We start from the raw sequence: 27,923 nt of genomic DNA, 5'->3' as shown, positions 1-27,923 counted from the left end.
TATGAATCGTGCTGCTCACACGATCATATACTGATGGAAAGTAAGCCACAGAAACAAACAAAATAATAACCAAAGTATGATGTGAGCAGTTTTGGAAAGAAAGAACAGATAAGGTAATAAGGGATGGAAGTGATGTGGGTTACAGGGGAGTTTGGTGGCAGTGGTGGGAAGAGAGTTGAGGCTCCACCCCCTGGTTTAGACTGACAACTGTTTTCTACTTGGTGTCAGTGAGAACTAGTTCTGCTGTCCATTTGTGTCTAAATCAGAACACAGGGCTCTAACTGCGACCTGGGCCAACGCTCAGCCTCACGTGCAGGACATAAACTAGGGAGAAAATCATCTACACTGGCCCAAAAGGTGGTGGAAGTCCTGAATCAGGGAGAAGAAACTCAAGGAGAGCTGAACCAAGACACGGTTCTTCAGGTGTCAGAGACAGGATAGTATCAAAGAAGATATCTGGGTTTTTCATCATTTTCTGGAGGATGTAGGGCTCCAAGGATAAGAAAAAGGACTAAAATAACACAGGTAACAGTCAAAACTAGGCATCATGTCCACAAATGGCCAAGGCAGAGACCCTGATATTGAACTTTTTGTCAAGGTAAGACAAAACTATGACTACAGTATTTTCTAAAATGTAAGTTTGTAGCATTACTATGTGTTGTGGACAGTTCCTGTAATCTAATAGTAGAGGTAGGGTTACAGCAGCACAGGCACACTGTGGTCTGTGTTGACCCAGGATTGGTGTGACAGTGATACTGAAGTTGCTTGTTGATGGTAGAACAGGATTTCAGACCTTTTTACAGGAAGGTTTGCATGGTGTAATTGACTAAGACACCATTTTTAGCCTTGATTTCACAGTGTGTGGTGAGCTCATTCTCTTGGAAACCAAGGATTGTTTTTCTTTCACTTATACCTTGTTAAAGTATTTCTGTTCTCAAGAATTTATTTTTTAATTATTTTTGCACAGGTATTCACTGATCAATAGGTTTTCCAGATTATCACCCGAGTACAGGTTTGGAAGTGCCACATTCAGTGCTGCAGATGTACCACAGTTGTTTTGTTCTTGATAATTAAATGCATTTAAGGCCCCCAGAGAAATGTTAGAGTTAGATGAATATACCTGAGGCAGGTGAAGTGGAAGCAGGTGGAAAAGTTAATGTGTTGCCTGGATGCAGCACATTAATTTCCAGCCAATCCACCTCCTAGGAAACCAGTCAGCTTGGTAACTTCAGGTTCACAGACACTAACAACACAGTCGACTTGCATCATAAAGTCTTCTTATTCAATGCTCTTCTGCTGCTTCATCAGTGGTGGAATGTAATGGAGTACATGAAGTACAAATGTGTTTTTAGAAATGCTTGCAAATTTACTTGGAGTCTCCCATTTACAAGAGTATTCATACTGTTTAGTCATTACACGAGTAATTCCTTTTTATGCAGCTTTATTCTTTTACTCCACTACATTTATCTGACAGCTATAGTTACCTTTCCAGTCCAGTGGAGTCTTGTATCCTTGAATTTGGTCATTCTGAAATTGAATTTTTAATTCTGACAGACTGAGGAATTGTGCCCCCTTAAACAAACTCTCCTACATCTTAGGCTAAATAAACTATTATGGAAAAAAAAAAAAACTTGGATTAGCTGAAAAATGCCTTGTCAAAAAGCTGACAACTTTTCTAACTCATGAAAAGCTGTTTCAGAGCTATGTGGGGACAGTAACACTACAAACATAAATTACAAATGCATCAGTGCACCAGAAATACTAATAACATAAAATGCTGACACAGACTATTTTTCAGCTTAATGAGTACTTTTACTTTTGATACTTCAAGTACATTTTTGCTGATAATACTTACAGTACATGCTTTAACTTTAGTAATCTTTTAATGCAGGATGTTTACTTGTAGTGGAGCATTTTTACAGTGTAGTATTGTGACTTTACTTAGTGACGCATCTGAACACTTAAAACATTATATTTCAAGTCTAAACATTTGTCTTTTGTCTTACAGTTAGTTAGAGAGTCCAAGCTTTCACTTTTTCAGCAAATGCTATTCTTAATGAACTCAAACTCACTTTGGACTTTATATGAAATGTGTTAAGTGCAGAGTTTGGCTGGCTTCCATAGTAGTTGCAAACCTGAAATCATTTTTTCCTCATGCTGCCATTTGGGATGTGACCTAGATGGACAGCATGGTTGGGGTTTCTTTAATGCCCTCCTTTTTTTTACTGTACAGTCCATTTGTGATCACATGACACAGTTTCTGAATGTTTTGGGGTTATTTTGGGACCTTCTGTGGTCTGCAGAGATGAATCTTAACACTTTTTGTTCTAGTTATCTTGGGTGTGGAGATTGAAACATGTGGGTGTTGAGCAGGCAGCGAGATTGGTTGCATTATGGTAAGGAAGGGCTGCAACATTTTGGGGATTTGATTTATACTTGAGAAAAAAGCCTTTTACTGCGACATTCATATTTGCTCTTTGGAGTCCTCTAACCTGATTAAAGTACAACACTAAATTACCTTTAAGTGTTCCCTCTGTTCATCTACTGTATAATGAGGCTGTTGAGTAAAGCACATTAAGTCTTTGCCTACAGTATTTGTAAAGGTTGCTGAAATAATATGAGATTAAAATCAGAGGTTAATGCATTTTAATACTCTTAATTTTCAGTAGTGGCATACTGTGATAAAGCTCAGGCATTCAGAGAACATAGTACTTGTGGGCAAATTGTACAGTTAAATTCAATTTAATAGAAAAAAAGCCTCTGAATAGCGTTCTTAAAGTGCTTTACACCTGCATGCTGTATTGAAACTACATATAATTTACTCTAACCCTAAATATATATATGTATATTTTGTTAACTGAAAGAGAATGCATTTATGCAGGCAAGGTAAAAGGGTTAATAACCAAGAATTGCGGTGTTAAAAAATTCAAGACAGTCTCACTGAATGAAATATAAGGCGCTGTTTCATCTAAACTGCCTTGGTAATAACATATCATTTGTCCTCATTAAAAAGACAAAGCAAAAAAACAAAAAACAAACCCCAGTTATAATATATATATTTGGGCCATTTGAAGTAACATTTGCCTCCATGCACCACCTCATCATCGGATCACTCAGAAGCCACATGCACTCATGTTTCTCAGGTCTACTGACCCCAGCTGTGCATGACAGCTTTTGTCCTCCGTGTTCTAGATGTTGATTGACTATTATCAGCGGCTGTGTATTGTGTTACTGCCGTGCCGCTGAACCTAGCCACCTAGAACAATGCACAGACAGAAGCACCACGTGCGCTCAGGCAGTATGACAGCACTGAGAGCATCAGTGGTGTACATACAGTTGGCAGTTGGCTCGGCTACTTTTAGACCATCACCTCTGTTTTCTGGTCTTTGCTGGGTGTGTAGAGCTGGGCATGTGGTTTCAGTGGCAAAACGTTTTCCCCTTCAGTGTAGTATCATTGATTGTAAGGTGATTACTGGTGCATCATCTATGCCATCTGTAATAATAGCCATTTCAAAACCCTTCCATTAAACACAATAATAATGAAGTTACACATAATACATTTAATTTCCAAATCATGACTACATTAAATGAGGCTGACTAACTCCTACTTCTCTCAAATGTCTGCTCATCCTGCATGTATTTTTCCTGCTGGATCTCTCTGTGACTGCGGGCCGACTCTGCACTCTGTGCTCTGGTGGCCTACGAACCAGGTGATGGAATCATTATGCATAATTTAGCTGGGCCAGTGGATCAAGTGTCACTATTAGTGCTCTGCTTTGTATCCATGCATGCTGCTACATATGCACTGTATACAGGTACTGTATAAGATGGAAAGGAAATGATTCTATCTGTAGCATTGCTGTCAAGACAAAAACTAGTAACTCTTATTTGTTCTTCTCTCAGTTGATGGTTTTATGTAAAAGAAAAATGCTGGAGCCATTGGTGAACCTGTTTCAAAACCATAAGTTTAAATCTCAAAGTCAAAAAGTATAAATAGTGGTGGGATATAACTAAGAGCATTTTCTCAATAAAATACTTAAAGCTACTCTACCTAATTTATTTTCAGTCTAGACTCAAAACAAAGTCACATAATAATACACTTTTTCTCTTTGCCCCTCACATTGCATCCCATTTCTTAAAAACTATGTAAACTATGGAAGCCTGGTTGTGACAACCTGTACAAAAAGCAGCCTCCAATGCAAAACGAGCGTTAGCTGACTAATGGGTAAATCTGGCAATTGACTAGAATGCTCTGGTTACTGCTAATGTCACACAAAGCACTACCAATGAAGCTGTCATTGTCAGCATCTACATGAATATTAAAGTCATCCACTATGATTATTTTAGCTGTACTAAGCACTAAATCAGACAGAAAGTCTGAGAATATAATATAAAGCAGAACTGCCTTTGAGTTTTCCAGTTTGGGTGTGAGACACTCAGAGTAAAGCTTTCAAAAGAGTTAGAACTATGTTTAGGTCTAGGGTTGATTACTAGGCTTGAGCAGAAGATCACTGCCACACCTCCACCTCGGCTTTGAGGGATGTGACAGTTACTTTGACTAAGTGAGGTGGATTTAGACTGACATATTCTTCCTGCTGTAACCAGGTTTCAATAAGACAAAATAAATCAATGTGTTGTTCACTTATCAAATCATTCACTAAGGAGATCTGCTATTTAGTAGTCCACGTTTGATTGTCCTGTTTTTTTGTTCTATAAAGCAGTAGTCTTAATTATACCAGGTTTCCCCAAAATGTTTTCCAATTGTCTATGAAGCCCACATAATTTTCTGGACACCACCTAGACAGCCAGCGGTTGAGTGACGGATGCGGCTAAACATGTCATCACTGGTCAGACTGGGCAGGGGTCCGACATTGTTTTGGCAAAATTACAAGCCCACTCAAAGATTTCAAGTAGGACATCTAGTGGTCAATAAAATGAAGTGCAATCAAGACATGTCGCTTATTGGTTCATGGATTTTTTGAGATTTGATTCTCCATGCACATTCCTGTTCCACTACACTACATGGTTGGATGGTTTCAAGCTGACACAGTAAAATATGAAATAAACATGGACACATGTTGAAGACCATGTTTCTTATGTGGCACGTCTGAGTGTAACCCTATATGCTCCTCACTTATATATTTTGTGTTATGAAACATTTAAATGGTGCTGCTACATTCATGAGATGTGCTCTACAAATTCAGACAGATGTCATTTTCACATGGGGCTGGTGCAAATACAGATTATAGTATGGACTTTGGCAAAGTTTGTTTTGGGGTTCATTGGTAAAGAGGTTCATGGGTATGTGGGTAAAGAGGGTGTGTTTGTGCAACTGTTATCTAGATATCTAGATATGTATATCTAGCTAGATAGCTAATGTATTCTCTGTCTCTCTCTCTCTCTCTCTAGTGAATCATCTGTTTCCACCTAACTCTATCCTCGGTATCCTCTACTCTCACCCCAATTAACTTCATGTCCTCTTTTAGCACATCCATATATCTCCTCTTTGGCCTTCCTCTTGACCTCTTGCCTGGCAGCTCCATCTCCAACATCCTTCTACCAATATAACCACTATCCCTCCTCTGCACATGTCCAAACCATCTCAATCTGGCCTCTCTGACCTTGTCCCCAAAACAGCCGACCTGAGCTGTCCCTCTGATGTGCTCATTCCTAATCCTGTCCATCCTGTTCCCTCCTAAAGAGAACCTCAACATCCTCATCTCTGCTACCTCCACCTCTGCCTCTTGTCTTTTCCTCACTGCTACAGTCTCTAACCCATACAGCATAGCTGGTCTCACTACTGTCTTGTACACCTTTCCTTTGATTCTTGCTGCCACTCTTCTGTCACACAACACTCCTGACACCTTTCTCCACCCACTCCAACCTGCCTGCACTCACCTCTTCACCTCTTTCCTAAACTCCCCATCACACTGGACTGTTGACCCCAAATACTTAAACTCCTGTACCTTCTTGACTTCAGCCCCCTGTAACCTCTATATCTAACCTTATTTAGGACTATCTATGTAACGATATCTAGTGTTATCTAACTATGTAACTAATTGATCTATTTCTCTCTAACTTACTATCTATCTATCTATTGATCTATCTCTTTATCTACAGTGATTCTCCACTAAATACTCAATCTGTCACAACACTACTAACTGTCAAAGCAACTAACTGCAACAACAGCAACAAAGCAGAGCAGGTCGACAGGATATCCCTAAATAGGGATATCCTGTCCCCGGTCTATCCCAGTGATTCACATGACAAACTGAACCAATCAGCTGATTTGTATGATGTCCGAGGCACTCAACTGCTTCGAACGTCACTAGTCACGTGACCGAAATATGCCTTGGCACAGTGGTTCAATACCATTGCTTCATGAGCAAGCATGTGTCGGAGCCTCGGGTGTCAGAGGACCATCACTAGCTACGTTTAGGAGGCTTCCAATTCCTAAGCCTCGCCTCCAATGCTGCTATAGCATCTGGCATTTATTACAGACACCATTATCACTAAAGCAGGCAGAGGAATACCTGAACATGCAACATTCCGAGCGAGAGGAAGAAAGAGAGGAAGAGGGGGAAGCCACTGCTCTCAACTAAGCTACTGTCTTAAGTAGCTGACATAAAATAGCAAGTTAAATTTGGAAATTAGTCAAGTCAAGAATCTTTATTGTCGTTACGCATAGCACAACGAAATTTCTCTCAGCAGCTCTCAGCTTAAAAGGCACATTATTTACATAAATAACACAAGAATTGTACAGTCAATATAAGAATATGAACAGATAACAATAAAGATGTGTAGGATCTAATCAGGTCAACAGCATATTAGCAGCAGAAGAATATAGTCCTAGTCTAAAGTGCAGCATTGAACCCTGTAAATATTTGCTTTGTCCAGTGTGTAATTTGGGATCAGTAATTATAAATCCATTTCAAATTCTTAGGATCAATTACTTGGTCAGCATTTCATTTAAGATACTTTATAAGGCAAGGAAGAAAAATGACAGACACGTGTAAATGAAGTTAGAGTTCAGCTTCATTTAAATAATTTCCACAGTACAACAAAGCTCACAGTGCACATGCAAAGTGCATCAGCGTCACCTTTGCAAGGCTGTACAACAGCCACTGTGCCAGTAGATGTCACCCACGTGCTCAATGAATGACGCTTCCAGTAGTGAACCAATTTTCAATACAATGGTCCAAAAGGGTTCGAAGCTTCGTGGAGCCTTGTTCGGCCATCACTATCTGTAACACAGGTTCTTAAGTAGTGCAGGTGTATGCTGTGACTCCAAAACTAGCTAATATTCAGATAAACCTAGATATTAGTAAGCTTAATCTGTAAACTATCTGGTAGCCACACAACACACTGCAGACTCAGTAAACAGGAAGTGAATATGCTTATTGCCTGAACAGGAGCATGCACATTAACTCTCAAACATCCTATTAGAAATATGTGGGCAGATTCCCAGAATGTAGATTTGGTTTGACTCTGCCCTTATCTTAAGTCTGTTACAGAGATTTAAGGTTGACACATTTACTCCATGTGTTTGCGCAGTGTTTACCTTAATACAACCAATGATGATTATCTTAACAACTTTACCAGGCAAATAGCAAGATAACAGTTAATAGTCATGATAACAGTCACCTAATCTAAATATGGATTTAATTGTGATATAACCTTGTGACGAAGCATCACAGATCTGAAAAACATGTTCTACAAAGATGAAAAGAGCTGAGTTTTAGAAGAACACAATAAGAGGCAATAACAGAAAATTTTACAGTACTGTAAACTTGAATGAAATACTAGTGAATGTTTGTAAGATACGTAATGCTCAGTTTTGTTGAAAATACGTCAGAGTTGATTCAAATCTATGGTCAACTGCCATAACATAGCTGTTTCTGTTGTTGTATTGGATTGCATTTCTACTAATAGCTGTCTACCCACTGTATGTGGTATTTCATCACTCTGACTTGTGCTCTGTCATCATGTGTTGTACAGGCAGGCAGTGATGGGGAAAGCATTGGAAACTGTCCTTTCTCCCAACGGCTCTTCATGATCCTTTGGCTCAAAGGAGTCGTGTTCAACGTCACCACTGTCGACCTCAAGAGGTTAGGAATCAGAGATGGAAGCTCTCAACACAAAAAGCACACCTACTATATGGCTTCCTTACAACATACTTCTTTTTTGTATCCTCTTTAGGAAGCCAGCAGATCTACACAACCTAGCCCCAGGGACTCACCCTCCTTTCCTGACCTTCAATGGAGAGGTCAAGACTGATATCAACAAAATCGAAGAGTTTATTGAGGAAATGCTCTGTCCCCCAAAGTAATTCAGCTGGAAAGTTTTACAATATGTAGTTTATAGTATCAGACTATACCAGTGACTATACACACATGTTGCTTTTGGCTAGATTTATTTTACCTTAGAAACACAGTTGAAAGCACAGGAAACATTTTAGTGATAGAGTGGTGTATATGATGAAGACTGATGTTGGTGGTGAATGACTATGTTTGGCTCGGGTACTTGCACACTTTATTAACAAATAATAGCAACAGCCACCACTTTTGTGTACTATTAGGAAAAGCAAGATAGGTGTGTTGTTTTCTAATTATTGCCATTCAAAGAAAAAGTCAGACAGTGTGTGAGCAGTTGCAGAGAAACATGTCAGATTAACTTAATCTGTCTTTTTATTGCCTGTAAAGTCTTTTAAATTATAAATGGACTTTAGTGTGAGAAAGCATAAGGGGCAGGCGGCCAACTAAGTGTGTGTGTAACATGTTTTCAGTCTGAGCTGAACTGCAGTCCAGGTGTTAATGCTATCCAGATGGTTTGGTCTGACTGTGTCTCCTACCTCTGTCCCCCATTTGCTCAGGTATCCCAAACTGTCCGCCAAACACAAAGAGTCCAACACAGCTGGAAATGATATCTTCGCCAAGTTCTCAGCTTTCATCAAGAACACCAAATCAGAGGCCAATGCTGGTGGGCTGCTCATTTTGTGCCATTTATACTCACTGAACAAGATGGAGAAAATCTAAGACAGCCATTATTATATTCCTCCACTAGGTAGTAGCAGAGTACAGTATTTGAGGCTTGCTCGCTCTTACTCAGATATTTTGCTGTGCTGCCATCTAGTGATGGTGTCGCTGCACAGGTTGTGTCAGTTTCAGCTTCCCATTCTTGATGTGTTTCTGTGTGTGATTTGTGTATTTAGTCCTAGAGAAAGGTTTAACAAAGGCCCTGAAGAAGTTGGATGACTACCTTAACAGCGCATTGCCAGAAGAGATTGATGCAGACAGCATGGAGGAAGAGAAAGGCTCCAACCGGTGCTTCCTGGATGGGAATGAGTTCACTCTTGCAGACTGCAATCTGCTGCCTAAACTGCACATAGTCAAAGTAAGGAGTGTATCTGAAGAAAATACAGAATTTTGGTGACATGATATACTCATGTTTGGGGCTATTTGAAGTTAAATTTAAGAGTTTCATTCCATGACATCCATAGAAACAACACAAAACTATATCTTGTCATAAATCTGTAAAAATAACCATCCAAAATAAATTAAAATCCCAGTTAACATCCTCCTTACAAAGTTATGGTTATGCATCACATCCCTGGGTCTATTAGGTCTTATAATAATCTTATTCATCTCTTTGGAAGGCAAAATGTTGACTACAGGGTGAATGTTGAGGATAGTTCACTAAAAACCAGGCTTGGCTGTCGACCTCTCATAATCAAAATAAATGGCTTCTTCCTTTGTCCATACACAAAAAAGACCAAGCAGAAATAGTAGAGTTCTCCACTGACAAGTACTGCTATGGTTTATAGCATAGAGCAACTAGTGCGAGTAGACACTGTCTTTTTTAAGTTAATCTTAATCAAGCAAAGCACAGTAATTTATAGCATTTCACTCTTTCATAGCTTCCATGTCCCTCTCCTTCTCTCTGGATAAAGTCATCACGTTATACTGCTCTTTTATTTGAACATATGAAGCTTAGAAAACACACAGCAGGACTGCTAAATGTATATTCTTACAATTATTAGCTGATCTGGTGGTTACCAGCTGTGCTCTTTCAGGCGGTTGCTTTTTAATGTACCTAAAATTTTTACAGATCTGGAGAAAACTGCATTTTCCTACTATTATTATTTGGGCTTGTCTTCCTGGTAAAATACAGATAAAATAAACAAACATTAGGCAGGTTGGGTGCAGTGTTGCAGTTGAGTTACTAAACCTTGAATCCCGAGTCCCCAGTGTTTGAATCAAAGTCGATTCCCCACTACCTGAGTCTGAGTCATCAAGGTCTACATGAAACACAACTGACACAGCTCTCACCACTTTTTAAAGGAGCTTTACTTACTGTGTGTGACACAATAGCCAAACAAATGCGCTTGTAAGCACAGGCACACACACACACACTACTTAGAAGTGAACAGTGTGAATATCTGTGTCAGTATTTTATGCCAAATTATTATGGCTTATTACAAAAAAAAGAGAAAGAGTCAAAGTCCTCGTCTCTATCTTGTGAGTCTGAATGCAGTCAATTCTTGAGTCTGAGTCAAAGTCCAAGTCATCAGTGCACAAGTCCTGAAAATCAGGACTCGAGTCAGACTTGAGTACTACAACACTGATATGGGATAGAATAGCTTAGTACAAAACTGCAACAGCTCATCAAACCTCCTGGAATGCACTGAACATAGCACATTAATAACATCTGACAGCCAAAGGGTGGATATTTGATGTCATCAGATGACATTATAAATCAAGTTTATCTTCAGTTGACACTAAAGTGACAGCTGTGCCTCCTCTCCTAGGTTGTTGCTAAGAAGTACCGCAACTACGATATCCCCGCAGACATGACGGGTGTGTGGCGGTATCTGAAAAACGCCTACACACATGATGAGTTCACCAACACCTGTGCTGCGGATGAGGAGATCGAGATGGCCTACAAAGATGTGGCGAGGAAACTGGCCTCGTCAACTCGTCAGCTGACCCGAGCTCAAACAAAATAGAGTAGCAGCGCACACCACACACACATAAAAAAAAATCACCTATAAACATACACGTGACTCTTCTTTTGATTCTTCTTCAGTGGCATTTTCAGGAAAATGAAGTTTTTCTCTGTTGTAGTGAATGAGTTAGATGTCACAGATGCTTTACTGCTCCAGATGTGAGACTTCAGAGGTTCATTACATAATGTATATGGTAACGCAATTACAGAAACAGACACTGTGAAACTAAAGTGGCACAAAAGATAAATCAAGTACATTTAACTTAATTCACAATCTTGAGTCCAGATTTAAATTTTGCTGCTGTAAAAATTCTGAGCTAACGCTTTTTGCTCACTCGTGATTGTGTCTGTATTTATTTCTCATAACACAAAGCTCTCTTTCATGGATACTCCTGCTGCCCACACGGACAAACATTTTACTAGCTGCTAATGTTAAGGTTGTTCACTTTATTTATTCCTAAGCCCACAGAGGTCTAGTCTGACTCCACTGTTTATTATAAAGTTCTGGTACTGGGGAGACACCTTGATTCATCTGTGACTGATGTTCTAAACTGTTTGCAATGGGCAGATCCATTTTGACTTTGATTCCTTACTGTAGGCATTGCTGTAGTTGTGTTCCCTCAAGCTTATACTTATCTTAGATTTATGGCAGCTTCTAAAAGCGTGATATTAAAAATGTCAATATACTCAATGATAGTTCAAAAGAACAAAAATGAGCTGATCAAGGCATCAATAGCTTAGAACAAAGCTTGTTTCTGAATTGTTTGCATGCATGAATCAGTTTTAAAAGGTAATTAAATTTGATATATGCAGCCTATTTTTAAGATATGGAAAAGCCTCAACTACTGTATGTGCCTTTATTTTGAAGCACTGAAACGCCATGCCAATGTCACTTATAGAATTATTCTGAAAAATGTATTACAGCCAGAGACATTTGTTTTGCCTCTAGCTATTAGTGCTCATTCTAGGTATTGATTTTGTCTTGAGTTACATGATATTATGAATGGAGAGCGTATTTACTTAGCAGTCCCAATCAAGCCTGATTAGGTAGAGCCATTAGTGCTGCGATGAAAAGCGTCTTCCAGGCCAGGTCCACAATGGCCAGGAGCCCTGCCCTCCAGCCCTTCATCAGAGAGACATTTCCTCTGTGCTGAGGAGTCTATCAACCTCAACAGGCTCTGAAAGTTTAAGTTCAAAAGCTTCATTGTCCACACAGAGGATGGAAATTGCCTTGGGGCTTATCATCTTTGGCCTGGTGTCAGGTTGCAACAATAGCAAGGTTTCCTTGAAGAACCTTAAGGCTCTTGTGTGGTTTGGACAAACATATGATATGAAATTGGAGCATGATGACTTGGCTTGCTCTTTGCAACGCTCTACAAATAAAATAATATTTTCACAAATCTGCTTCTGCCTTTTCTTTTTTAGGTGATCAGTCACCATTGATAGTTAGAAGTTGCCATGAAGTGATGGGTGAGTGATCTATTATAGTAATACTGTGGCAAAGGTGCTGGTGGGGCCTGGATCCTGGTCCTGAAAAGGGTTAAGTGTGTCTGACTGAGCTGATCAAATCCAGCGGTGCAGGTCTGTTTCTCCATCCAGAACAGAGAGAGAAAGGGGGATAGAGAGAGAGAGAGTGATGACCGTTGACAGGCTTAAATAGAGGCTTCCATGCCAGGGATCAAACGCCATCCCTCTTCTCCACTCTCTCATTAAGATGGAAAACCCGAGCACCGCCATCCGATCTGTCTCCATTTTTCCTCAAAGGAGTCTAACTTGAAAGATCTGCGCCTGTCGGATTTACAATGGTGGGCGAATGGTGTTTACTGAGACGCGGCCGTGCCAGAAACAACAGTCAAAGAAAATAAATGGAGCCTGCCTAGTGTTTCCACAGGAGTAAGGAAATATGGAGAGAGACTTGTGCCTTGCTGTTTGGTAATTAGTACCTAAACATCCCTGTCCTTGGATCCCATTGCTCACATTCAACATTTCTGCAAGCTGGATAATATACAGTGGAGCATTAACGTCAAACACGTCTGGTCATGGGGCCTGGCACGCCACATTAATCTGTTATTACACTCCCAGTGGATCTACCCGTCACTGGCCTTGGCTCGGCCACCGTAGACTGAATAGGCTGACAGGGACTCACACACAGCACACATTTATAGCCAGGTTTAGTAAACCTTTTGAGCTCAGGCATAAATTGTGTAAACTGAGTCTTGCTTTGAGACCTGAGCTGATTAAAACAAACTGGTGTGTTTGACGTGTGAGGACCTACCAGAAACAGACCTGTGATCCAATTAAGGGCCAGACCCATAGTTTAAGAAATACTGCCATATGGACCTCAATGCCCCTTGCAAGAACAAGTCAAATTTAGCTGCAGCTTAACATAGTTATTGTACCCAGGAGACAGATGCATATGTTTCAGTCTGAGGTGAAGTTTGGTTTTCTCTTCCCCTGCCCTACCTTGTATTATCCAAGTTTTTAAACCACAGTAGTAGAGGAAAGGGCTTTATTTGTTGTGTTATCTCAAACGGTTTCCCCTTGTTCACTTCGACCAGAATTAAGCCTGTTCTGTACCTCTTATGTGTTATCACAAACCTAAGCATCTCGATAATAAATATCTGAATCTTTAAAATAAACCCAAAAGGATGTTTTAACAACATTTAATGCGGTTTGAAGGTGTTTCTGCAGTCCTCAAAAGCTCCTATAGCCATGTGGCTGAAAAACAAATGTTGCCTGCTACACAAGAAAAAAAGATTTTTAATTCCAAAGAAAGATGGTACATGGAAAAGTTGTGCCCTTGTTCAATTTGTACAAAATCAACCACAATTAAACTGTTCTGTCAGTTATAATTCTCTTTGTCAGTGTTGTTTTTGTTGTACAAAATGCACAAGCACATTTGTCATAGCTACATAGGAAACAGGACACAACTTGGAAAAAGTTTTTATTGCACAGCAGATGGAACAATTTTTCTTATCCTTCTTGAGGATTCTGAAGACATCTTCAGAACGACAGTGAGATGACGCTCTTTTGCCACTGACATACTCCTTCCATTCACTAACAACCGTGGTTCCTCTTGTGGGGTGGTGACTGACACATGACAAGATGAGAGCTGAGGTGTGTCAGGCCTGAGAGGGAAGTGTCTAATCAGATCAGATGAACCATGTCATAACAGAAGCTCACGTTTAGAGAGACAGGGCTGTGGAAGACGAGTCCTCATCCCTTCCACTCTGACACAGAGAACAACTTAGATGGTCTCAAATTCTCAGCAGGTCTCCCAACACTCCCCCGCTCGCCTGCCCTTCGAAGTTTGATTGACTTGTGGTGAAGCTTGATGGGGATTATTGATCTGCCTGGCGCACGCCTGCGGTTTCGGAGCAAGACTGACGACCTCAGCAGAGAGGGTTTTTGGCACATACTGGTCCCTGGGTTAGATCAGTTGAGGAGGCCTGTGGAGGTTGGGACAGGCCTGTCACGGCCTGTTGGAGCCAGGTGATCAAGACATTTTTCCATGCATTTAAATAATCAGGCCCAAATTTAGACCGAAGGTAACAATAAACATATCTGATTGGCTTTTTGGAGAGGAGTTGTTGAAGTCTGCAGACAGCGTGGCCCAGGGTGTATTTGTGCGCTTGGTTAGATTTGCTGGTTAAGTTTTCAGTTCCATTTGTGAACCACATGAAATAATCCATGGTCGTTGGAGAAGGATGTGGACGCTGTGCTAATTATGTGAGATGATGATGTCAGGTACTAATACGGTCTAGTGAGCCAGAACTTTTCCCTCTGTGCTGTGCTCCAATGCATATAACCACACTGGCTATACGACCGCACTCACATCCACATGTCGGACATGTCTGTATCCTCAGCATATCCGCACTGTCAGGCGGCTGCTCACTTTATCATTCATAGTTGTAAATCATCACCTCGACTGCAGGAAACATGCAGCATTTTATTTTCCAGTAGTCAGAAACCATAAAGCTCGCCTCTAACACGAGTTACGATCCTTGGAGACTGAGAGGATGGCTAAAGCAGAACCAGACACGATGGCGGGCATCCTTCATCCTCCTTTTCTCCTGGCATCCCCACACGGCTATGGTCGTGTGGTGGATTTTCCAAAAAGCGCCAACATGATCTAAATGTCACCAGGGTTGTATGTCAATCACAAGTGAACCTGGATTTGTGCGGCCTTTTCGAATTACCAGTTAGTTCTCAATTAACACTCACCTGATAGTTCTAACAGCCCTTCATCTGACAGAAAGAATATGTAGAGCTCCTTCATGCTTGGTTTCAGATGAAGATGGGGCCCCTTCCCAAATTTTTAAAATTGTATTGCCTGGCTAAAACCCATATGGAAAACTTCTGTTTTGCATGAATATTTGGCACAGAGCTGAGGTTTACCCTGTCTTATGTCCTGTACACTCAGTTGCGCTGCAACAGTTTGCCATTTTTTGACAGTTGAGGTGGTGTATAATTTGAAACACTGACATGAAGCAAAGGCCTTGGACAAAGAGGCCTTTTGTTTGTGTGTTTGGTCGCTGTCCATGGTCCTGACACTCACATTTTCACAGTAATTCTTCCTTTATTTATTTATTTTTTTCAGGCCAGTGTGGCCAGTGTCAGATTACATAATCTGAACTGGCAGAACTCATTAAATGGAGGCATTTTAAGCTTTGTAAGTGTGCTTTTATCTGAGCTGCATTTTACCTAGCAGCAATTTGTTTTAAAGAATCCAATGTTTCCAAAGCAGACTAAAGATACAGGCATGCTTTAATCTAGTGATGAATGGCTTCTGGTACAGGATGTCAGGTTGCATTACAACCTAACATGTCTGGGAGGTTCTGGGCTGCTGCCTGGATACAGCTGTCCCACCAACTGATCATTTCTTTTATTACAGGTCAAAAGACAAGTCATCATTTACAATCCCCCTGTCTGTGAGGGTGAAGAAATGTTCATATCTGGCATTCATTTACAGAGCACAAGCGCTTGTGCAACCTCATGTCCAGTGAGACAAAATGTGTTGGGACTTTAGTAGCAGCACCAGTAACATAATAAGCGCTAGTTTGGCCACATCCAGCCTGCCTCTGGCTGTATGGAACACCAGCCACATGGGTGGGCGACTCACCCTGGTCCCTAAGGGTAGATTAAAAAAAAAAAGAAGCCACTAGAGTGCACCAAAGTACACAGTTACTGAAACTCCCCTGGACTGGGAGGGGGAGTTACTCAATTACTATCAGATCGAATTAAGTTCAGTTTTGTGTACTTTATAGTGGGCATGGGCTGATACATTTAACCTGACTCCATTTCTATTTGTTAAACTCACATGACACCAGGTAAAAGAGGTTCAAGAAGGTCAGAATGTCACGCTGATTCAACAGTAAGTGGACACACAAACTGTAGAGCAGGGGCCCTGAGTTTATCTCTGGCCTAAATGAGAACTCAAGCTGGATGGATTCCTGTTTAAGGGCTGAAAAGCTACACACACAGACACACACACAACCCTCAGCCCTGTTAGTGGAGATGGAAACAGAGATATAGAGTTCTGTGTGTGGTATGGGACCCTTGAGGATCACTTCCCGCCTGAGCTGCTCTTCTGAAACATTTGTAGAGGTCAAGTAAATGGTTTGTATTGGGCTCTGTGTGTGTTTGTGAGTCATCTGAATGGAGCAGTTTAGTCTCCTCATAAATTCCTGTTTGTATCCCTCTCTGTTTATTGCATAATATAAAGAGAGTACAGTCTGCTTTGTGCTGCTGTTGCTATAAAACTACTTACATCCTGGTATAAAATCAAGGGTTTATCAATGCTGGCATCATGTTCCACCACCAAATTTAACAGGGACAAAAACTGTACACCAAACCCACCTATATGTGTCTGCCTGAGTCCTGAGGTCTCTGTTGAGCATGCAGGACATTATGCTAATTTATCTGGGTGTCTGGGTCCCGTTGCTCCTCCAGAGTTCATTATTATAATTGCTGGACATGGCTGAGAACGCTGAGAATGTGAACCTGAAACCAGCAGGAGCCTTTTCCATGCAATCTATATTCAGGGAAATCCCAAGAACATTCCCAATCTGAACCTTAAAAAAACACATGGGATGGTGTAGCTCTTATACTGTGTGTATGTGTGTGCGCGTACACTTAGATTGGCTCTATTATGTCTTGGAATAATGTAAAACAGCTTCCCTGGTTCTCCTTGTTTCCATCTCTCCGGTTTCCCAGTGTACTTTTGAATTGAAGCCATGGCAGTGGCAGTGGCAGTAGTAGTCTGGCTGAGGATGCCGGGGCCCCAGCCTGCCTTCGTTCCAGTCCAAAGACAATGTTGGTGCAGACGGAGCGGCAGACCAGAGATGACACCGCTAAATGTGTTTCTTATGCACCACATACTCAGAGATCTGCTTCTTAACTGTTTCAAAGGAGATTAAACGATTGATGACACTGCTTAATGTTTCTTGGAGAGTTAAGAGTGTACTCAGCAGTGGTCTTTTATATCTAAATGGACATTCAGCAGACAGGGAAATTGATGGTGGATGCGCTCTAGACTAAAAAGATTTTTTAGTTTAAATTAAAGAAAAATTACTTGCTTAAAAACCTTCAGAGCTTCCCGTTCTCCCTCACTGAAAATGTCAAAATGTAAATATGGTTCATTTCATACGTTTACATTCTCCATATCACACATTTTGCAAGTTGGGCCACTATTAGCTTCCCGTTGTTTTCTGTACCTATGCATCTGTAGTGAGCAAAGAAGACACTTTCCCCCTTAACGCAGAGATGTTCACGAGTCACAAAATGCAAGTCAGAGTCAAGTCTGAAGTCTTTGAGCTAGAGTCCAAGTCAAGTCTCAAATCTCTGTTTCCAATTCAAAGCCCAGTCCAATAAAATATTTGTCATTTTTAATTATGTCCAGCCTATTAACTAATAAGTGGGTTAATACTGTGCTGGTCTGAGCTCGTGAACCTGTAGATAAATATGGAAACTGAATCCAATACAGATGTTATCTGCTTCCAAAGCAAACTGGGGGCAGAGTGCAAAACGTTTACTTATGTCTCTTAGTTTTATCAACCCTGTGATATGACACAATACACTGAGTTTTCAGTTTATTAGGTACACCTGGCTAAAACTAATGCAGGCCTGCAATAGATCCTCCTTCATGATAATGTTCGGTTTGTGTTCCTCAGAGAGGTATTGATACAACTATGTGCACATTTTCGAGGATGGAGTTTGCGCTGCTGTCGTACTGTCTTGTTTTAAGGTGTTTTTAGTATTTTGTCCATCCCATTTATATCTCTGAGGCTAGGCTGCATAACAGAATCAGCTCTCTGTGTAACACAATAGCCTACAGTTCAACAGCAGCGCAAACTACAGCCTCCAAAATGATCAGACAGTTCAATCAGTACCAAAACAGTGTGAATAAAGTGTCAACATTTCAGCTGCCAGGAAAGGAAGATTTATTACAAGGGTGTTGTCATAGACTGCATTCATTTCAGCTTGCTGTACCTAATAAACTGCCAACTGTATAACCGTAAGTGTCTAACTAGTAACATTGTCAACACCACATGCACGCTAACAGGTTTTCTGTTTAGCAAGTAGCTTAATCATGAGCCAGAAACACCCTGAACGGAGTCCAGTGAAGTAAACATGTTAGCCTCAACTACTATGTTTTGTTACAAAGATGAAAATCATTACAGAGGATTGTCAAAAAACAAACTTTTCACTGCATAGAAGTTCTTAAAGACTCTTAATTTTCACACAAGTCATTATTCAAGAGTCTGAGTCAAGTCTGGAATCAATTAGGTGCAAGTTGCGAGTCAAGTTGGAAGTCTATTTATGTGAGACTTGAGGGTCTATGTCTGCTCAAGCAAATAAATATGAAAACAACTCTGTAGCGTCAAAATCTGCAAAAGCAACATACATACAATTTTCATTTGAGGGGAACAGTGGAAAGAGGAGATTAAGAAGAAAAAATAAGTTACAAAATTCCTATTTTATTCTTAAAATAAACAAAATGTACAGTCACAATGCCAATTTCACTCACTGTTGTCAGGTATGGTTCTTCCTTAAAAATAAAATCTCACTTGATGATCTTTATGAAATGTACATGTAAAATCTAATGGATTCTCCCTTAGTTTAATTTTCCTGACAAGTGTTTACGCGAGAAGAAGTATAACAATAGACGTAACAAGTCAATTTTACATAAGCGCAGTTCCTGGATATCATACATGTTGATCATTAAATAATACAAGGTCTTTGATGACAGTTTGTAAGCAACATTTTACCAAAGGAAAGACAAGGATGAACCTCTCACTTTCTGAGGGGAAAAAAGAAAACAGCACAAACAAAAGCAGATGGGGACAGAATGGGATGTCAGTGCTGTGTTGATGTGTAAACATTTTTTAAGGACCGTTTCCTCTTCAAACATTGGAAAGAAAGAATTTTAAATAAACTGCAACAGATGTGCATCCATGTAGTCACTGTGGAGAAATTGCATACATGTGTAATTGGAAAAAGGCTATCAAATCACAACAGTTATTATTTGCTTTCTTATGTTACACTGAAACAGCAAAAATACTTCTTGTTTGGGCTGAAGCAGTAGGGACAATGTAATGAAGCACTGAACAGGCCTCACTCACTTAAAGCTACAGTATGTAATTTAAGATAGAGGTAGCATGAAGCTCCAAATCAATCCACTCTACTCCACCCATCATGCTCCGCCACGCTCTGTCCAGCTCTTCAGATATTTGTCCTTATGAAATTACAGTAAATCAAGCAGAAATAACTGAAAATCTCTGATTGGTTAGAGAGGTCAGTCCTGCTCAAAACCTTTTAGAAGCTAATATCTCCGCACTGCTGCCAGTGCTGTTCAATGAGTCTGGGTCTAGGGATGCCTCCACAGCACCTCTGCACATTAAGACAAGCTTTGGAGCAGATTTCTGCAACAAAAATATTTGAAAAAGTTACATACCGGAGCTACAGAACATCCTCTACAGAGATTGGAAAAGAAGCACTGCATTGCAAGTTTTCAAAGAAAAGTCTGCTCTTTGGACAAGGTTGTGTTTTTCTCAGCTTTTTCAAATTAGGTTATTATATTACCCCCATGCACTGAATATCATATTGTACAAAATGTTTAAAACTTCTTTTTTTCAAACAAATGTGAACTGACTTGTGAGATCAGATTCAGTGTAAATGGCTTGTTTGGCTAAGTGTCATCCATTTTGTATGTGTGCACTGATGACTCCAGTCAGCTGCAAGTGCTGCTAGATATAAAAAATAAAAAAAAACCAAGTGCTTTATGAAACAAAACATACACAAGTCTCCCATATGTTTGCTGCCAGCAGCTGAATCCGATCATTTAGTTTTTGTGCTTTTATTCTTTTACTCCACCACTTTAAAAAAAAAGATCTCAGAGTAATTTCAAATTTAAAAATATCACACCTCCAGCTCATCTTGGTGCCATATTATTTTTGATTGTTGACACTGGTTAATGAGGATGATACAAATGGATTTGGTAAAACATGTCAACAAAAGCAAAAACTAGAAATGAAATATACATCTGAAGGAATGTCACAGCCTCTTGTCTCTAACCGTGGTATCTCCTTTTCAAGACTCCAAGAGAAAGGGGCAAATGCAACAACAAAGTACCTGTGTGCATCACACACTAAGACACACTTTTCAAAGCTAGCTTTTGCACAAATTATGAAAGCTATAATGGTGTTGGCATGTTTTTCGCTATAATCTTGACAAAGCATTCATCTGGGCTGGATATGTAAAAAACACAAAAACATGCAGATTTAGTAAACCTGTGGGATCATCCGAGAATTATTCCAGTCCTGAGGCATTCATCTATAACAAAATAACTGAACGTTAAAGTCTTACCTGCTGCTCTGGATTGCACTTCTAGGTGTGTCTCCACCATAATCATCTTTTGGCTACGCTACCTGTCAATTTGTCCTTAAATGTACCATTTCTTACTTGGAGAAGAAAACACACACGGATCTGTCTGCATGACAGACTAAACAAACTAAAGAAATCAAGCAGAATTTCCCCTGATGGAATGGATAACTATTTTCCCCCATTGGAAGCTCTCTTTCATGGTATGTTGCCAAGAGGCACAATGCGAGTTATTGCTCAATAAATACCACAGGTTTAATTCCAAGCCAAATGTGTGTCAACGCCTTGCTAGGATGTTGGGCTTTTAACATGTGGAGCAGTTACAGTGAAAGTTATACCAGAAGAAACATGTTGCAATACTCTTTGGAAAAATACATTTCATATTTGAAACGATTTAGATCTTTGGGTACTACAAAAGAAAACATTAAACCTCACTCTCTTAAATTACCTATCAAAAAAATAAAAAATAATCATTTTAACTTAGTCATATAGACGCATCAAAAACATTCAGATTATACTTCTTTGACTCAAGTTTCAAATACAATACATAATTTATGGCTTTATAAGTTAAAACTAAGAAAATGTCTCAATCTACATCAATGTCTCACCCACAATATACAAGTTAAATTAACTGGTTTAAAGCTAAATTTATGGTCCATACCATTTAAGGTAACATGTGTCACTCTCATCACTTGCTACTCAGTGCTCAACTTGCATCATGATATTGTCGTAGTACAAAAACATGCTCTGCAAAAAGCCTTGATGAAATACAAATACTATACAAAAGAGGCAGTCTTTTACAAATGTTGCTGAAGCATCCCTTAGCTTGTGGATTATAATATAACTGAAATAATGTCTCATCCACCTGGGCCTAGTAAACCAACATTGTCTTTCTCAGTATTGCTGTGAGAATGACTCCCTTTGTTGTGCCTTGGTCAAAAGACATTCCAGGAAGACAAGTTTATACATGTCTGGTCTTTTTTTGATCTCCAACTTTATTTCCAAGCAAAAGGTAGAGGCTGCTGATGAGAGCTCAAAAATCCCTTTCTCAATATAAAAAAAGGTTTTGTGCTTTCAAACCATGACATCAGTCAACTTCCAATCTCCGCCCCCTGCTTTTCTTCAATATGGCCTCCAGACAGCTTCATCCATGCGGCCTCCAGGGTTGAGAACAGTTGGGGAGTTACTGTGGCTCCCGTCGCCATCCACCCCTCCCTCCGGCTGGCTGGGCAGGTTGGGGTTCACCAAGGAGGTCCCCGTGGAGGCGCTAGTGCAAGGTGGGATCATCCGGGAGGGCGAGCGATCCCCACCGGGAACCATGGAGAACTGGTAAGAGCCGGATGAAGCACCATAGTAGAGATAGGGTGTGCTGCTGGTCTGGAAGGGTCCGCTCTGGCTCTGGGTGGAGCCCGGGTAAGGTGGGGGAAGGTAGGTGTGGTAGTGGGCACTGCCCAGCGACATGGCCGTGGTGACTGGCGGGGTGTAGGTGAAGGTGGCTGGGTAGTGCATCCGTGGGCTGGAGAAACGGCTCTCTGTGAGGGAGGAGAGACCTGGGAACTGACGCTCAAACTGACCTGGGAACGGGCTCAGGTCAGAAGAACCTAAAGACACACATATACACACATCCACTGCTTTAGGATCCTCTGACATCAACAGAGCAGCAGATACTGTTAAACCATTACACTTCTCACCAGTTTGCCAGTTTTCACTCAGTGAAACGTGACTTTGGACTTTTTATACTTTACTATTCAACATTTATTTTTGTAGAGTAATTGCTTAACAAATTAATCCCCTGAGAAATAAAACAGTAGTAAACTGAACTGTACGTAATCAGACATTTCAAGCCAGATATATGCTTCAGTGGAACTGGATTAGCATATAGATTTTGTGGGCACAGATATGACAAAGGATTTATCAATAAATACTGGTATGTTCATCAACTTCAGTGGTGTTGTTACTTCAACTCCTCAGTTTTGATAAAGTTATCAACACATACATATGCCTTAATATGTTTTGCGCCTCCACACGTTTATGTTTCAGGGTGTGTTGTGCCTGTTTACATGCACCGCAATAACTGTTTACGGATGCAAATGCATATGTGATACATTTGCATATTCTTTTTGCATATGCAAATGTGTGTAAGCGAATGGTGTGTGTGTGTGAATACTGTATGCACATAAAAAAGCGGTTGGGATGAATCAGGAGCTGCACATGTGGAAACACTTTGAGCAGAAACAGTTTCCATGAGATCCATAATGAGGCAGAGCTGAGCTCTGATGTGGCTCCTCTCCTCGCCTCCCATCGGCTCCAGCGTGTGCACGAGTGTGTGTGTGCATGAGCGAGTGTGCAAGACAGAGAGGGAGAGCAAGCTAAGAAGGAGCTGCTCCATCTCACCATTCGTTCCTCTTTTTGCTTCATCCTTTAAAATATACCCAAAAACCACTAACTGGCTGCAGCAAGCTTCGCGCTGGGTGCAGAGTTTAAGCGGAATAGGAGTCCATCCCCCTCTCACACCCCCTCCCTGCTGTCTCTTCTCACTGGTTTAGTCCAGCCATGACGCTCTTATCATAAATCACCAGGCGTCTTCTGTGTCACCATGTCTGCTACGAAAGGACGGGGGTGGCAGTAAAGCGGAGGGAGCGGACGCAGTGTTTATGTGCATCGAGGAATTGAGAAGCCAGGTTTGTTGCTAGCGTCAGATAGCATATGCTGCCAATTAAGGCCTTTAAACTCCCTCTTTCCCAAAAAATCAGTTTGATTCAAATAGAAATAATGTGATCGTCTTTGCTGTACAAGCAGTGTGATCTCACACGTGACCGGTGCTGTTCAATAAACTTCTGCTTTTAACATTTGGAGCTATTCTAGGGCTCAGAGGCTCTGTAATGATGAGCCAGATGGGATTTTATTAGTTTAAATGAAACCAGAGTGAAACATTGTCTAAATATTTGAAAGGATTTTTACAAACGCTGGAGCATCACTTCCGAATTGTGTGTTTGACTTGAGTGATGAACTTTTGTAACTGCTTGTTAGCAGCTGTAACACTTTAACACCAGACCTGGAGTGTGTGAAGGTGTGCGTGGAGGGAGCGGGATGGTGCAGAGTTTGCACTGGAGCATCTATATCAGCTTCTGCTTGTACTTGCTGGCATGTTTTGTGGCTGGATATGGTTACAACGCAGCTCGGCGAGGTGTCAACATGATCTCCAGAGATCTGAGAGCCTGTAGTCACATCACTTACAAGGCATTAAGCGCTCGATGTACACAAGTGGGTAAAGGTGGGAGCCAAGGTTTTGGCCTGTGTTTATGTGAGTGCAGATGCACGTGTGTAACTTTGAGAACAAAGCCTGACGCTGCTGAGATGAAAGCTGAACGGAAAGACCAAACTAATCAGAGCTGACAAGGCAGCTGGCTGGATTTTAAACCCTTTCTAATGCAGAGTCACATGGCCCTGTCACATAATCACTCACCCTAGCTTGGGGCAGGCACACAAAAGAGGGTGTAGTATGTTAGCATCGAATATAAATTCACATGGCAGAGAGTCAAACAGGTGCACGGGGAGAAACTTGTCTAGCAGCATGGAGGGATTTTTAACGGTGTTTTCTCATCAGGGGAAAAACAGACAAATTGGAACGCAGATGCTGCTGCTACAGCAAACAGACTGGCTAATGCTACTACCCAGAATGCATTGTGAGAAAGGTGTGTCATTATAAAGACACTTTATTTGTCAATCACAAGTCTGTTATTATCCCAGGGCCTGTTATTACCCATACTCCTCTGGGATCAAAGGCTTGAATACCAGAAATAAGGAAACAATCGTTTTCCCTCCGCTGTTTAAAAAACGCCATCCAAACCATTCTTTCGAAAGATGGGTAGACTTCAGAATGAGCTAATAGCAGCTTGCTGTGCTGTATTAGTCTTTTTTTTTTTTTGTAATTCGATGAGCAAGTCTTTATGTTTCTGCTTTGTGAAGTCATGTGTGTGACCATCTGTCTTTCTCTTCTCACTTGCCTCCTTCCATCACATATGAAAAAGAATAATCTGGTTTATTTGTCTAGGCAGTTGTGATAGCACTAAGGAGACTGGGTGGTTTCACACAGTGGCAGAGTAGTGGTTCTACCTGGCAATCGTCTAGGTACGTCACTGATGGCAGGCAGGCCTGTGCCTCGGGTGGAGGAGAGGGGGGTGGTGGAGTGGACTGAGGGGGACGCCATGGGACTCAGGTAGGATGGGTACGTCTGTTCATACGACCAGGGAGGAGAGGACTGGGACTGACGAGGGTCTGATGGGGAGAAAAGAAGCAAAGGAGGAAAAGGAGGAAGGAGAAAAATAGCCCAGAAAGACATATAAAGAGAAAAACAGACAGGGAAAGAAAGGAAGAATAATTACCCATCAGCCATTTCTACGTTTTTGCTTCAATGGGTTGCAAATAGGCTAACATTCATAAAAACTGTCAACATTATTAAGTGTTTGTCTATGCTCGTATTTCGAAGTGAGCATCAGTTGGGCTCATTATGCAACATCCTCTGTAATGACACGTCTGATGTTTACCTTCCAAGAGCAGATCTTCCTGTTTGCCATATTAAACATTGTGCTTGCAGCTGAGGCATAGAGAGCCTTGCTGGCACACACCCAGGGTGTAAACATACTGTACGAGCAGACAACCATGAACAGCACACAGCTCACTGAGTGTGTCTATGCTGCAACACAAATATACTGTAGAGCATGAGAGTCGATCGATATTGCATTTTATGTGAGCTAGGTTTATGATTTATGATCAAATTTGTGAACAAATGTGTAGTGACTTAGAGTCATTATATGGGTGATATCCAGCCATGGGGTACATCTGCAGCATGACATGTGTGGGAAGACTGTAAACTAATTTAATCCATCCATCCATTATTTATACCGCTTAACATGAATATGGTCGTGGGTGACTGATGTTGTACACCCTGCACAGGTTAGAGACAGACAACCACACACACACTCCTACGGGCAACTTAGAGTCACCAGTTAACCTAAGATGCATGTCTTTGGACTGTGGGAGGAGAGAGCCCACACAGGCACAGAGTGAACATGCCGACTCCGCACAGAAAGGCCCCGAGTCGGCCCGGACCCAGAGCCTTCTTGCTGTGAGACGACAGCTCTAACCACTGAGCCACCATGCTGCCCTAATTTAATCCAGTTTAATCCATAGTTAGGCTAAACAGAGTTGGTAAACAGTTAAGATAGTAAGATATAAATAGGTTAGATGACATAGCTGAACACTATGAAAAAGTTTAAATAGTTAGCTAATGGTCGCAGTTGTAATGTAACTAAACATAATGGATAAATGACTGAAATAATAGTGATGGTATCAATGAAATGCTGTGGGGGTGTGTCTGCCTGAAAATGGTTGGCACCCTAAATACTTATCTTGTCTTGAGATGCATTTTGCACATGAAATTATTGTCCAATCCAGTGTATGACACTCTTCACTTGCCACCACGCTGCTACACTTTTTAACCATCCCTCAAAAGAGCCACTAAATAACACTACAAAGCCATGGCAGAGAGCAGCTGAGAGCTAAATGATGACCTGTGATGAGCCTCCCGAGGTGTGGGTGATCAGGTAGCAGCCAGTTCGAACCGTGAGAGATGGTGTTACCTTCTGGGATGTAGATAGATAGAGTAACGGAGCAGAGAAAGACAGACGATCTTGGAGGCCACGTAACAAACGGCACCGGATATATTCTTTGCAGTAAACTGCTGGTCCCACCAGACTGTGGCACCAGTAGGGGTTTGGTATTTCACCTTACATACAGTAAATGTTTCTCAGTTTGTGACTCAGCTTTCATACTCAGCAGCATTATTTAGGTCACTGTTCAGAAAAGGGTGGTGCATATTGTAAATGTTATTCTTGTATCCCTGGAACCGGGCCATAAAAAGATGATGTCACATATCAACAGAAGCATGAAAGCCTGATAAGAAATTTAAAGTATCCCAACCATGTAATGCCAGAGGTCAGGGTCTAAGGTAAAAGCTGATGCTCAGGTGCTCACCTGCTATCTGTGTCTGTCCCTGTGGGTTGAAGGAGTTGGCTGCTGTGTTGAGAGTTGGCCGGGGCGCTTGAGTGGGAACGCCGACCCTTACCCTCATCCTCTCAAGCTCACTGAGGCGGTCTGAGAAGAGACCAGTCTTGGGAGGGTCCTCAAGCTTCTGACGATGCCCTGCAGACACAAAAATGGGATTTTATTAACACAGGGTTGCAGTGGTTGTAGACAGAGTTCAGCTTTAGATATCAGATCATATTAATGATCTCTTGTTTGTTTGCTGTTCTCTTGGCATCCAGTTTGTCAGCTGTCAGACTAGTTTCTTCTATGTACTATGCCTTACATGGTAAACATAATTTGTGCGGTTAAACAAAGAGAAGGTACGAAGAGAACATACTGTGGAAGTCTTTTGGGAATAGGATGTTACAGTACATCCTGCACATTAACTAAGACTTCAACAAATATCTCACATCATCTTGCATGGCCAAAAAAGAGAGTGAGAAGTTCAAAGTTTAACCTATGGCTTCTTCCTCAGGTAAAGACAAGCTCTCACACCATCCCCTCATTATCCCCACTGGAATTGTAACCTGTACCAAATATATTATGCTTGTTCTTTTCCTGCATTCCTCCACCGATACCTCCACGCCTTTTACATCCCTGATTTTATTCTCAACGCTCTTTCAGACTGGTAACTCTAGACATCTCCAATATTCAAATGTACCAAATGCACACTGCAAACACATAGATAGTACACACAAACACAGGACAATGTGCCACCACCTCTGTCAGAGCTGGCCCATCCCTATTCCCACCAGGCCTAATGGCCCTGTAGTGGGAACCACAGCAAAACCTGCCCAGGGACATAAGTGTAGACCATAGTTTAGCAAAGGTGGAGTAAAAACTGAGGCCTGCGCACACACTGTTCTTTATAACAAAAACACAAGGCTATGACAGTGTCTGTGACTGTTCTGTCTAGTCTCGCACAAGTTCCCCAGTAAAGACGGTAAAGT

The 27,923-nt window shown here is 41.1% G+C and overlaps 2 protein-coding genes across 4 annotated transcripts in view; one reads left to right on the top strand and one right to left on the bottom strand.

Annotated features, from left to right (window-relative positions):
• Positions 1–284: 284 nt before the first annotated feature.
• Positions 285–12,364, top strand: clic5b (chloride intracellular channel 5b). The gene is made up of 6 exons (XM_020603751.1): positions 285–598; positions 7,999–8,108; positions 8,200–8,325; positions 8,873–8,979; positions 9,212–9,393; positions 10,808–12,364. Exons 1-6 carry the CDS (start codon positions 548–550, stop codon positions 11,003–11,005), a joined length of 774 nt encoding a protein of 257 aa, XP_020459407.1. The 5' UTR covers positions 285–547; the 3' UTR covers positions 11,006–12,364.
• A 7,446-nt stretch (positions 12,365–19,810) lies between these two features.
• The window catches only part of runx2b (RUNX family transcription factor 2b), a 49,741-nt gene continuing 41,628 nt past the window's right edge, over positions 19,811–27,923 (bottom strand). For all 3 annotated transcript variants that reach the window (XM_020603721.1, XM_020603720.1, XM_020603722.1), the window contains 3 exons: positions 26,923–27,090; positions 25,003–25,164; positions 19,811–22,487 (listed from right to left, as the gene is read on the bottom strand). In XM_020603721.1, the coding sequence (XP_020459377.1) occupies positions 22,009–22,487; positions 25,003–25,164; positions 26,923–27,090 (809 nt within the window). In that variant the 3' untranslated portion in view covers positions 19,811–22,008. The remainder of the gene's footprint in view (positions 22,488–25,002; positions 25,165–26,922; positions 27,091–27,923) is intronic.

The sequence above is a fragment of the Monopterus albus genome, unplaced genomic scaffold (genome assembly GCF_001952655.1).
Source record: "Monopterus albus unplaced genomic scaffold, M_albus_1.0 scaffold62.1, whole genome shotgun sequence".
Classification (NCBI taxonomy): domain Eukaryota; kingdom Metazoa; phylum Chordata; class Actinopteri; order Synbranchiformes; family Synbranchidae; genus Monopterus; species Monopterus albus.
Note: the sequence above shows the minus strand (reverse complement) of the source record. Positions and strands in the feature narration are given on the sequence as shown.